This window comes from Salmo salar, chromosome ssa02 (genome assembly GCF_905237065.1).
Source record: "Salmo salar chromosome ssa02, Ssal_v3.1, whole genome shotgun sequence".
NCBI classification, from domain to species: Eukaryota; Metazoa; Chordata; class Actinopteri; order Salmoniformes; family Salmonidae; genus Salmo; species Salmo salar.
In genome coordinates, this window is record NC_059443.1 from 40347925 (window position 1) to 40360837 (window position 12913).

At 41.7% G+C, this 12913-nt stretch overlaps 1 protein-coding gene across 1 annotated transcript in view; it reads left to right on the forward strand.

Annotated features, from left to right (window-relative positions):
- Nucleotides 1-2477: 2477 nt before the first annotated feature.
- LOC106583027 (mitogen-activated protein kinase kinase kinase 5) overlaps nucleotides 2478-12913 on the forward strand; it is a 32193-nt gene continuing 21757 nt past the window's right edge. Inside the window, exons 1-8 of the mRNA XM_014166770.2 lie at nucleotides 2478-2937; nucleotides 3124-3263; nucleotides 4011-4198; nucleotides 4496-4664; nucleotides 7832-7938; nucleotides 8958-9128; nucleotides 9571-9683; nucleotides 10090-10249. Of these exons, the coding sequence (XP_014022245.2) occupies nucleotides 2610-2937; nucleotides 3124-3263; nucleotides 4011-4198; nucleotides 4496-4664; nucleotides 7832-7938; nucleotides 8958-9128; nucleotides 9571-9683; nucleotides 10090-10249 (1376 nt within the window). The 5' untranslated portion in view covers nucleotides 2478-2609. The remainder of the gene's footprint in view (nucleotides 2938-3123; nucleotides 3264-4010; nucleotides 4199-4495; nucleotides 4665-7831; nucleotides 7939-8957; nucleotides 9129-9570; nucleotides 9684-10089; nucleotides 10250-12913) is intronic.

Genomic DNA, 12913 nt, shown 5'->3' on the forward strand with positions numbered 1-12913 from the left:
ATATTTCCCAAATAATGTTATTGGGGGCTCACACAACTGCATTCTAATGGTGCAGCCTTATTGGTCAACAAAAGATGAGCTGTCTTGTCAAATTAACTGGGGACAGCAAACGTCAAACATGTAGAAATCGCACAGCCCCAGTCGATTTGACGATGAGATTTGCTGGCCCCAGTCGATTTGTCGTCACTCGTTTCTATGACCACAAAGTCATAAACCCCGCCCATTTCAACAATTTCTCTTAACATTTGAATTTAACCCTAACAACCGCAATGCTAACCTTAAATTAAACCCTAACCTATTTTTTTGTAGCCAATTTTGACTTTGTGGCTGTGGAATCTTACTTTGGGGATATAGGATATAGAAGGGATTGATTGTTTAGCAACAAAACCAACAAGTGCGCAACTATGGGGCAAAACACGGGGTTGGCATAGATTTCTGACAGCATTTGTCAACATAGTCCATCTCCAATGTTTATTGAAAACATTTTGGCCATATTATCATAGATGGGACATCAGTCAAAACACCTACAAATAAGACATGGTACAACTGAGCTGAAACGAGCCACTAAGGATTCACCACATGTCAGTGTCTTGTCATTGTTGCTAGCTATCTGGCCATCCAGAACCAGAACACACGGCCTGCTGCCCGTTGTAAACGCACATCGTGGTTGTGACGTCAGCTAACCTGTACGGAAGCGAAAGGAAACTGTCAATTTGACCACGGTATGGTCGTCTTTTGTTGACCAATAAGAAGGCTCTACCCATAAATGCAATTTTGTGTGGACCAAATACATTTTTTTTGTGGAAAGAATATTGTGAAACACTATCATTCTACTATTAATGTCGATATTAAGAACAAATATAACGCATAGCCTAGCTCCTTTTCTACAGTGTATGTTCTTATCCCAGGGCAACATGGGACTTGGAGGCTCCATAGTACTCCATCAATACTTCTTGTATTCCCCTTGAAATGTTTTTGGAACATAACACAGTTCTGGTTTTCTGCCTCATAGCAAAAAGTGTAGAATTGCAGGATATTAGCTTTAAAGCTGCAACAACAAAAAGTCTCTGCCCCATTACAAAATGTGTAGAATTGCAGGAAATTAGCTTGAAAAATGCCAAATTGTCTCTGATTAGACGTAGAGACTCAATGTTGATGCAGCCTTATAGGCAGTAAGTAGCAGGAGTCAGCAAAATCAGGTGCAAAATAATGTCCTGTTTTTTTTTAACAGTGAAAAGTGGTTCCCGGTGAATGATGAAATCCAATGAAGGAATGAATTTACATCATTTACGTTTTACAAAATGAACAGACTCAAAATGCAGAGTTCAATCTAAATTGAAAACTTAAGCCTTAACCAGTCCTACCCTACTAAACCAACTATAGCAGGTTGGGGTATACCAGGCTATGGACAGCCTCCCACACATCTCACATACCAGAGCTAGAAGGTAATTCCAGCTCACAGGTGAAACCAGTACCATTGTAGCTATGGCTCTCACTATGGACCATCCCATTATTAAACATGGAGCTCTTTGCCCAAATATGAAATATGGCACATTAACCCTATACAATTTCCACGGCCCTGCGGAAATCAAATTAACATAAAAAAATCCCCACCAAAATCCTTCTGTTTAAAACGGACATATTTCTGCATGGGCTACATCTCAATCCACGACCTCTGCAGATATCACCCTTATCTCATGAATACATACATGTCGGTTGTTTTGCTCAAGAGGCAAACAAGCCTCACAAGACTTATCTGAAGATCCCCGTTACCAGTTTAATGAATACATGTTTAATAATAATAGTTCTACAGGCCAATAGGTGACAAAAGTATTACTTATGGAGTCGTCCGTGCGTACAGATAAGACATGGAGCTCTTAGACACACAAACTAAAAAACACAGGACACATTACAATATGGAAATAAACACTCTCTCCCACGGCAAAATTTGTAGAATTACAGGAAATTAGCTTTAAAATAGCAATATTTTCTATCAGCATCATAGCAAAATGTGTAGAATAGCATGAGATTAGCTCTAAAACGACAAACGTATCTCAATAGCAACATTTCTGCAGGCCCACCCAACGAATTTCTGGCTACGCCAGCAGAGGTCGTAGAAGAGCCTCTGTAAATCCAACAGTTAATTTGACCTAGATAGTTTGTCTGCATGCATTGATATGTAGGCTACATATGCCTTTTAAAAATGTTTTATGTAGTTCTGTCCTTGAGCTGTTCTTGTCTATTGATGTTCTGTATTATGTTTGTGTGGACCCCAGAAAGAGTAGCTGCTGCTTTTGCAACAGCTAGTGGGAATCCTAATAAAATACCAAAGTGGATGCGATGTTCATGTGCACATGAACACTTGCTACACTAATGAGAAAGAAGTTTGTTTATTTCCATATTGTAATGTGTCCTGTGTTTTGAAGTTTGCGTGTAGACATTGGGCGAGTTCGCAGCCGGGGATATGGGAGGGGTTGAAGGCGTGTAGGGAACATTTCGCGGAATGTCACTGGAGACGGGTCGAGACGAGACGCACCTGGGGAATTTACAGGGACAGAGCTGCACTGTCTATGACACACTGGAATATGCGTTCTTGAATATTTGGGAAAATGTATACCACCGAACGCAGACGTATGAGCCTGCACGAGGTCAAGAGAAAGGATCCGATTTGGGTATCAGCTGGAAGTTTATGGCAGGACCCTTTGGCTATTGATCTCAGCACCTCGAATAAGATTATGTCACCCCGGAGCCGGACTAGGGCTGTTGCTGTTGCATACATTATCGTTGAAGATGCATCCCTGCCACCGACAGAAGAGAACCTGACACTGAAGTCTGTGAAAGAAGCCTGCGCGGACACGCACGCGGTGTTCAAAACCATTCCTTTCGAGAGGATATCGCTTGGGACGACTGACGTTCTTGATATCTTCTACAATGCAGGCAAGTATAGTCATGTCGACTGTCAGCAAGGCATTTGCCACACCACACTACTTCATTCTTCAAAATTGTTGGCCAAAAAGTTAGTGTGTGAGTGTCTTCTGCACACACAGGTATTTTAAGTGTGTACTTGCGCTGCACGGGTGTTTTCGAATTTCGACACCCAATTTGACCCTTCTCTTTTGACAGATGTGGCAGTTGTGGAAATTAGTGACACTTGCTGCCAGCAGTCACTCTTCTATCACCTGGGCGTAAGAGAGAGCTTCAGCATGACCAATAACATCATCCTGTATTGTTACAAACAGGACAGTGACCTGCAAGCACTCAAGGTACACCCAGGACATCGTGAGAGTTTACAATTATTAAATGATTGAGGAAGTGACCAAGTGGGCCTTTTGCCAGCTCACTTTGGGGGGAAATTGGGTTGTAAACAGATTTTAGGGTGTGACATTTTGGAAAAAGTAGGCTACAGTGCCATAAAGATGTCCCTTCTATTGCCACAACAATCCCACCACCAGTTGCATAATATTGCCAATAACTACTGCTGTCCTTTTTTTTATATATATAAGGATTTGTGACTTTTTTAGCCCAGATTTCTCTGATATAGGTTGATCCTAAGGTTGTTTTCTCAGGATTGTTGAACAAAGGTTGAATTGCAGTCTTTTATGGGTTTATAGGTCAATGGATTTCCTTAGGCCTATCAAGCGGATGTGTGTGTTTAGTAGATATGTGTGTTTAAAGCAGCGCCACTATTAGAGCATGATACCACTGGTCTGGATAAGGTAGCAAGGTGAGTACTCCATTGTCATAAGTCCTCAAGCAGGCATATGACAATGGAACAGTGTTCATCACCTCCATTTATATTTATAAAGGTTTTGCAGAGATGGGATTAAGCAAAAACATTTCCTAATATTTGAACACACGTTAATACAGTGGTTCCAACGTGAATATTGTATATGTTTCTGTTTGCTAATAGTGTGCTGGGGTTTGGTCATAATGTTTATGTATGCTGCATATAGGTAACGCTTGTGTGTGAGAGCTTGAATGTTAATGCTCATATGTGTGTCTTCCCTCAGGAGCAGTGCGGGAGCTACACGTTCATCCCGTATGTAGTGTTGCCACAGGGCAAGGTGTTTGCCTGCGATGCAACCCTCTTAAACGGCATCAAAGAACTGATGCAGCCAAGCTTCCAACTAGAACCCCTCCTCACCCCACTGGTAGAGAGGCTCATCCAACTGCTGGATAATGTGCACGTTCATGCCAGGTCAGCATGTCATGCGACCCACGCTGCATGTATAGTTATTCCCTTATGACTCCCTCATTGTCTTTCACGTCGTTTTTTTTTCTTGCTCAACCAATCTGCTTGGTTTGATAGCTTGGTTGGGTGGGATAATAGCAGCAAATAAGCTTGGAAATGTCTAGACTGCCCAAATGCAAATGTCTTTCAGTTAGACATGAGATATTATCAGTCATTTGTGTTATATATAATATATGCCCCTGGATCACAAGCATTTTCAGGGGTTAAGTGTAAGTGTAAGGGTACAACTGACTCTCTTATTAGTGAGTACTTCCGGGAGTCCATCCGGCATGAGATCCGCACGGCCCGGGAGCGCTTCAGTGGCCAGGATTTGAGTCAGGAGCTGGGCCGCATCCAGAAGCGCCTTGACACGGTGGAGCTGCTCAGCCCAGACATCATCATGAACCTACTGCTGTCATACCGGGATGTCCAGGTGGGCTTAGCTATGGGAGCGAGGGACCTGGATCATGTTTATTAGGTTACACTGTAGCAAAGCTTTGTGTAATGGAAAATGGAAACGAGCGCTTCTTATCGGACAAGTCCAGGTAGTCCCTACCATTTGGTGCCTAATGAACACGACCCAGGGCTCAGTGGTTCTGTGTTTGCCAGTGTCAAGACTGCCCTTGTTTATCTTATGGTGGCTGTCGTGTTTGGGTAGTAGATTTTTTTGGCATGGGCTCACTTTTATGACTGTGGAATGCTTTTGTGGTGTTTTAAACTGAGAATCGGCGATATGGCGTTACCACGTGCAGACGAATGAACCACTCGTTGCAGTTGAGCGTGACGCAAGTCAGTTCATTCACAGAGTAACTGCTGCAGTGTGATTAGCTGCGGGACCAAAATAGCTGAGAAGTTTAGCCTCGTGCCTCATACTTTTAGTTGGTGTGGAAATTGGCCCAACTCTGCAGTTTACGTCATGCATCACCGAATCTACCTTTAAAACCTGTGTGTTAGTGTGGCGGATCTACAGTCTGCGTGATGGTTGCCTGTGTTTGGTTGACTACCTTCATGAAACACATGCTCTTTCTCTGCAAACACAAAGACCAATATAAAGGGGATTGAATGCTAACACTGATTAGATGGCAGGCCTCCATGGTCATTCTAAGTAAAAAATAAGCTCATCTTCTCAGGGGTCTCAGTTGTAGGCAAGAACTTTTAGGGTTGGGTGATATTACGATAATATCGGATATCGAAGAGGATTGACAGCCATCGCTGATGGTGATGTGACAGACAATGTATAGCCTGTTTCAACCTGATTGGCTCCATGGAGTAAAGAGCTGACTGGGCAGCCGACAGCAGAGCCATGCCAAGTGGCCTATTTCTTTGCTATAGCCTGCATAACCTATTTCAATAAATATGTTACAAAGAATGCAAAAGAACAATGTAGACAGTTAAGATTTTCACCAAAGCAGCGCAAAATGTCCTTTCAGAAAGATATATTTTTTCATTCTCAATGGGCACAATAGTTTGATGGGAAAATCTAATGAGAAGTTAAAAGGAAACTTACAGCTGAGCAAAGCTTATGAAAGAAATGTGTAGAGTAGTCCTACTTCAATAGCCTATTATTAGCGATATACAGAACCTACCTACAATATATAGAAGCCTATACCTAATAAGAGAGGAAGATTAGGCAAAAATGCAAATCATTGAATAATTATCCAGTTCTGGGGACAGCAGAGTTACGTGCTCTGCAGCCGGGCCCTTCATGATTTACAACCCATAATATATGTCGGCACACACTTATTTTATGCCACAGCTCCAACAGAGAGGAATAGGCTACTAAAATATGTTTTAGCAGGCTTTTTAGTGTCCATTTTATAACTATGTATTATTTTAAATGTAAACAAATATACAGTACCAGTCAAAACACATATGGAATCATGTAGTAACCATAAAAGTGTTAAACAAATCAAAATATATTGTTTATGTTTGAGATTCTTCAAAGTAGCCACCCTTTGCCTTGATGACAGCTTTGTACACTGTTGGCATTCTCTCAAACAGCTTCATGAGGTAGTCATCAGGAATGCATTTCAATTAACAGGTGTGCCTTGTTAAAAGTTAATTTGTGGAATTTCTTTCCTTAATGCCAATCAGTTGTGTTGTGACAAGGTAGGGTTAGTATACAGAAGATAGCCCTATTTGGTGAAAGACCAAGTCCATATTATTGCAAGAACAGCTCAAATAAGCAATGAGAATTGACAGTCCATTACTTTAAGACATTAAGGTCAGTCAATCCGGAAAATTTCAAGAATTTTGAAAGTTTCTTCTAGTGCTGTCTCAAAAACCATCAAGCGCTATGATGAAACTGGCTCTCTTGAGGACCGCCACAGGAAAGGAAGACCCAGAGGTACCTCTGCTGCAGAGGATAAGTTCATTAGAGTTTCCAGCCTCAGAAATTCCAGCCCAAATAAATGCTTCACAGAGTTCAAATAACAAACATATCTCAACATCAACTGTTCAGTGGAGACTGTGTGAATCAGGCCTTCAAGCTGCAAAGAAACCACAACTAAAGGACATCAATAAAAAGAATAGACTTGCTTGGGCCAAGAAACACGAGCAATGGACATTAGACCGGTGGAAATCTGTCCTTTGGTCTGATGAGGCCGAATTTGAGGTTTTTGGTTCCAACCTCATTGTCTTTGAGATGAAGAGTAGGTGAATGGATGATCTCTGCATGTGTGGTTCCCACCATGAAGCATGGAGGAGGAGGTGCGATGGTGTGGGGGTGCTTTGCTGTTGACACTGTCTGTGATTTATTTAGAATTCAAGGCACACTTAACCAGCATGGCTACCACAGCATTTTGTCATGATGCGCCATCCCATCTGCTTTGCGCTTAGTGGGACTATCATTTGTTTTTCAACTGGACAATGACCCAACACAACTCCAGACTGTAAGGGCTATTTGACCAAGGAGAGTGATGGAGTGCTATATCAGATGACCTGGCCTCCACAATCACCCGACCTCTACCCAATTGAGATGGTTTGGGATGAGTTGGACCTCAGAGTGAAGGAAAAGCAGCCAACAAGTGCTCAGCATATGTGGGAACTCCTTCAAGACTGTTGGAAAAGCATTCCAGGTGAAGCTGGTTGAGAGAATGCCAAGAGTGTGAAAAGCTGTCAAAGGCGAAGGGTAGCTACTTTGAAGAATCTAAAATATATTTTGATTTGTTTAGCACCTTTTTGGTTACTCCATGATTACATATATGTTATTTCATAGTTTTGATGTCTTCACTATTATTCTACAATGTAGAAATAAAGAAAATCCCTTGAATGAGTAGCTGTGTCCAAACTTTTGATTGGTACTGTATATATTTTTGGCTTGGCAAATAAAGGGGATATTAATTTTATATCACCATTTGTTATGGCTATTTAATCACGTTTGAACATAGGTTGACATCGCGCAACCCTACATGCATGTATAAGAAGTACTGCAGGGGTTAAAGTAAATCAATTTGAGGGAGGATCTTCACTTTGTGTGTCTATTTAAAAAATATTAAAGGTGTCTGCAGCTATGCCTAATTTATAATGCTTTGAAATCAGAGATGATATTATAATGTTGATAAAGGGTTTGCTGTAATCCAGTCCTCTTTCTGACTTCAGGACTACGATGCCATTATCAAACTGGTAGAGAGCCTGAACAACTTGCCCACGTGCTTGGTGGCTGCCCAGCAGAATATCAATTTTCACTACATATTTGCTTTAAACAGGTACCATTGTTCCTCCACTTGTGAATTGCTCACATATTCTGTTTGACGATAGTCTTTCACATGATATCATAGAAGGAAATAATGTATATACAACACTAAATGGGTTAAAGCCAACCCCCATTTGAACACTTAATTAGGGGGCTTGCTGAAAGCACAGTACCGTAATTTCCGGACTATTAAGCGCACCTGAATATGAGCCGCACCCACTGATTTTTTTTATTTATTTTGAACGTAAATAAGCCGCACATGTCTATAAGCCGCAGGTGCCTACCGGTACATTGAAACAAATGAACTTTACACAGGCTTTAACGAAACACGGCTTGTAACAAAAATAAATAGGCTTTAACGAAACACGGCTTGTAACAAAAATAATAATAATTTGCAGTAAGCTTTAGTTGTCTTTTTGCACTGAGTCAATTCCTCACCTCACGCTGCTGTTTCCAACGTCTTATCATCGACTCATTAAGACCAAGCTCCCGTGCAGCAGCTCTATTTCCTTTTCCAACAGCCAGATCAATCGCCTTCAACTTGAAAGCTGCATCATATGCATTTCTCCGTGTCTTTGCCATGATGAGGGTGACAAAATGACTACCGTAATCAGAATGATGGGAAGTTTGAGAGCGCTCGATTTAATCTAAACAGTAAACAAAAAAGTTGTTTGACCTTAACCCGTTCGGCAATTTCATTGGTCTAATGAAAGCTTCATGCCGCCAAAAAACTGAGCACGTCACAGAATGTTTTTTTTTGAGAGAAAAAAATTGAAAGCGGGAAAAATCCATATATTAGCCGCGTCATTGTTTTAAGCCGCGAGGTTCAAAGCGTGGGAAAAAATTTGCGGCTTATAGTCCGGAATTTACAGTACTGTTTTTTTCCCCCTATCTTTATTATTTTAGACGGCTGAAGCAAGCACACAGATTTTCTTCAAGACATTTTCCCGACACTTTAACTTTGAGCACGACACAGGCTGTTGATTCTGAGGATTCCATCTGTCATAATGTTTCCTAATCTTTGACCTTCAGGAGGAATCGTCCAGGTGACCGTGCCAAGGCCCTGGAGGTGATTCTGCCCATTGTGGAGTCAGGTGACAGGGTGGCGTCGGACGTGCACTGCCTCTGTGGCCGTATCTATAAAGACATGTTCATGAGCTCTGGCTTTAAAGACCATCGCAGTCGAGACCAGGCCTGCTACTGGTGAGACCTACCATTACAGTGTCCATATTAGTACAGCCTTAGAGTCACAAGGAGTTGGTGTCAAAGCCACTCGGACTTGTCGGTTGTCCTAATATGCACACCGTACCCACAGCATCCCTTCACTCACTCCAGTCAAGTCCTCCTTACTAGGGCTCTACATCAGTCTGTTATGTTATCCCTTTGAGTTCCCTCCATCCTTTTCAGTTACACTTTACTTGAGTCCTCTGTCATAAAGGCTACATAACACTGTTAGAATTAAGACATAGCAGATGGCATCAATAGTCATGACACCTGGTGTCAGGCTTATGACAACTGACACACCTGATACTATATGATACGCTGTTATTAAACAAATCATTGCTTAGGTCAGCTCATTGACTAGGCAGCAATAAATGTTTATTAATGAATCCATTTTAATCTCCCTTCATGAATTCTCCCCCAGGTACGGCAAAGCCTTCGAGACAGAGCAAACCCTTCACTCCGGCATCAACAACGTTGTCCTCTTGATGGCTGCCGGTCACGAATTTGACACCTCCATCGAGCTGCGCAAAATAGGTACGTTGTTCTCACCGACACTCCACTGCCCTGAATCAGTAGCCTGTCAAGGGGAACTAGTGTGGTTAAGTAAACTACAATTGCCTTGTTATATTTATCCATGCCGGTAATCAACCGCAGTGAATGTGGGCTAATTGTTGGTGCAGTCGTACTCCCTGCCAATCACTACCATCATTACTAACAGCCTGCATAAGGACACTAAATAATTACACCCCTACATTATTTATCAATTCATGTCACTGTTATTCTTTTTGGGCTTCTGTGTCATGTCTTTTTCTTTTGTTACATTTCGATGCCATACTGTTAGCCTGAAAAGAAAAGAAAAATAATAATACTAATATTCTCACTATCTAACCTCTGTGTCTGTCTGCGCCCGTCTGTTTGTGTTTGTTGTGTGTGTTTCTAGGCGTGACCCTGAGCAGCCTGCTGGGGAGGAAGGGCAGCTTGGAGAAGATGCAGGACTACTGGGACGTAGGCTTCTACCTGGGAGCCAGCATCCTGGCCAACGAACACAGGAAGGTCATCGAGGCTTCAGAGAAACTCTACCGGCTCAATGCACCCATGTGGTGAGAGGAGTCACAGTTCATCTTGTTAGATCCTATGGTCATTGTCACTGCAGACATTCAAGACAGCACAAACAGATCTGGGACCAGGCAGGCATTCTTGATGTGAAATATATGAGTATATCATTCTTAACAGATTCCTCAATAACACTGATGTTTATATGAACCTGGTTTTTGACATTGACATTATTAGAAACCAGGATGAGAGGGCACATTTCAAAATATCCTGTTAAAGGGCCAGTAGAGTCATCCGGATTAAATGTAAAATAGCCTTTATTTTTTCCTGATTTTAAAAATGCTCCAAATTTGCCTTGACTGACAGTTATTTGAAATACTTATGACAAGAAACTTGGATGTAATGAGCAGTGTTGCAGTGAGATCATGAAGTTAGCTAGCTAGTTCATCTTGTAGCTAGTTCATCTTGGACAATTTCAGTTGAAACTGGACAGGGTGAGGTGTGGGTATGCCTCATAAAATATATACAGTTGAAGTTGGAAGTTTACGTACACTATAGCCAAATACATTTAAACTCAGTTTTTCACAATTCCTGACATTTAATCCAAGTAAGAAATCCCTGTTTTACGTCAGTTAGGATCACCACTTTATTTTATGAATGTGAAATGTCAGAATAATAGTAGAAAGAATGATTTATTTCAGCTTTTATTTCTTTCATCACATTCCCAGTGGGTCAGAAGTTTACATACACTCAATTAGTATTTGGTAGCGTTGCCTTTAAATTGTTTAACTTGGGTCAAACGTTTCGGGTAGCCTTCCACAAGACTTCCACAATAAGTTGGGTGAATTTTGGCCCATTCCTCCTGACAGAGCTGGTGTAACTCAGTCAGGTTTGTAGGCCTCCTTGCTCGCACACACTTTTTCAGTTCTGCCCACAAATGTTCTATAGGATTGAGGTCAGGGCTTTGTGATGGCCACTCCAATACCTTGACTTTGTTGTCCTTAAGCCATTTTGCCACAACTTTGGAAGTATGCTTGGGGTCATTTTCCACTTGGAAGACCCATTTGTGACCTAGCTTTAATTTCCTGACTGATGTCTTGAGATGTTGCTTCGATATATCCACATAATTGTCCTCCCTCATGATGCCATCTATTTTGTGAAGTCTACCAGTCCCTCCTGCAGCAAATCACCCCCACAACATGATGCTGCCACCCTCGTGCTTCACGTTTGGGATGGTGTTCTTCGGCTTGCAAGCATCCCCCTTTTTCCTCCAAACATAATGATGGTCATTATGGCCAAACAGTTCTATTTTTGTTTCATCAGACCAGAGGACATTTCTCCAAAAAATACGATCTTTGTCCCCATGTGTAGTTGCAAACCGTAGTCTGGCTTTTTTATGGTGGTTTTGGAGCAGTGGCTTCTTCCTGGCTGAGCGGCCTTTCAGGTTATGTCGATATAGGACTCGTTTTACTGTGGACAAAGTGGTACTTTTGCATCTTCACAAGGTCCTTTGCTGTTCTGGGATTGATTTGCATTTTTCGCACCAAAGAACGTTCATCTCTAGGAGACATAACGCGTCTCCTTCCTGAGCGGTATGACGGCTGCGTGGTCCCATGGTGTTTATACTTGCGTGCTATTGTTTGTACAGATGGTCGTGGTACCGTCAGGCGTTTGGAAATTGCTCCCAAGGATGAACCAGACTTCTGGAGGTCTACAATTTTTTTTCTGAGGTCTTGGCTGTCTTGATTTTTCCATGATGTCAAGCGAAGAGGCACTGAGTTTGAAGGTAGGCCTTGAAATACATCCACAGGTACACCTCCAATTGACTCAAATTATGTCAATTAGCCTATCAGAAGCTTCTAAAGCCATGACATCATTTTCTGGAATTTTCCAAGCTGTTTTAAAGGCAGTCAACTTAGTGTATGTAAACTTCTGACCCACTGAAATTGTGATACAGCGAGTTGTAAGTTAAATAATCTGTCTGTAAACAATTATTGGAAAAATTACTTGTGTCATGCACAAAGTGATGTCCTAACCGACTTGCCAAAACTATAGTTTGTTAACAAGAAATGTGTGGAGTGGTTGAAAAACTAGTTTTAATGACTCCAACCTAAGTGTATTTAAACTTCCGACTTCAAGTGTGTGTGTGTGTTGACTGCCAGACCATATTTATAAACCATGACTATCAATGATGTCAGGATCTCCCGTTTGGCATGTCTCTTCTCTTGCATTTTGCAGCAGAACTGACATATGTTGACATGACAACCGCGTTTTGAGTTTTGAACGAGCCTTCCCCCCCCCTTTTGTTCCATGCTGGCTGAAGAACTAGCTAGCCAGTAACTAGCAAACACCAGTCACAGATAAAAGGGGAAACCTATAATTATCTTTGCCGTTGATGAATAGGAGAAACCTGTAATTTGATGTCACCTTGCAGTCAGATTTTAGTACCAATAGACTAGCTAGCTATGTAAACCACACCCCTCTGCAAACACACCTTCTGTGCTGATGGTTACGAGTCGGTACTTATTTAAATGAGGCAATAAGACGTTACCATCGGTGTATTAAAATGAGGGCTTTATGTGATGTCACACGAAACCCTAAATTATCCCGCCACCTGAATTCAAGTTTTTGACTCGGGGAGGGGAACAGTAGCTTTATGAGCAGACTTGATCAATGTACCAGCAACAGTCATTTTTCCTACTTTGTTCATC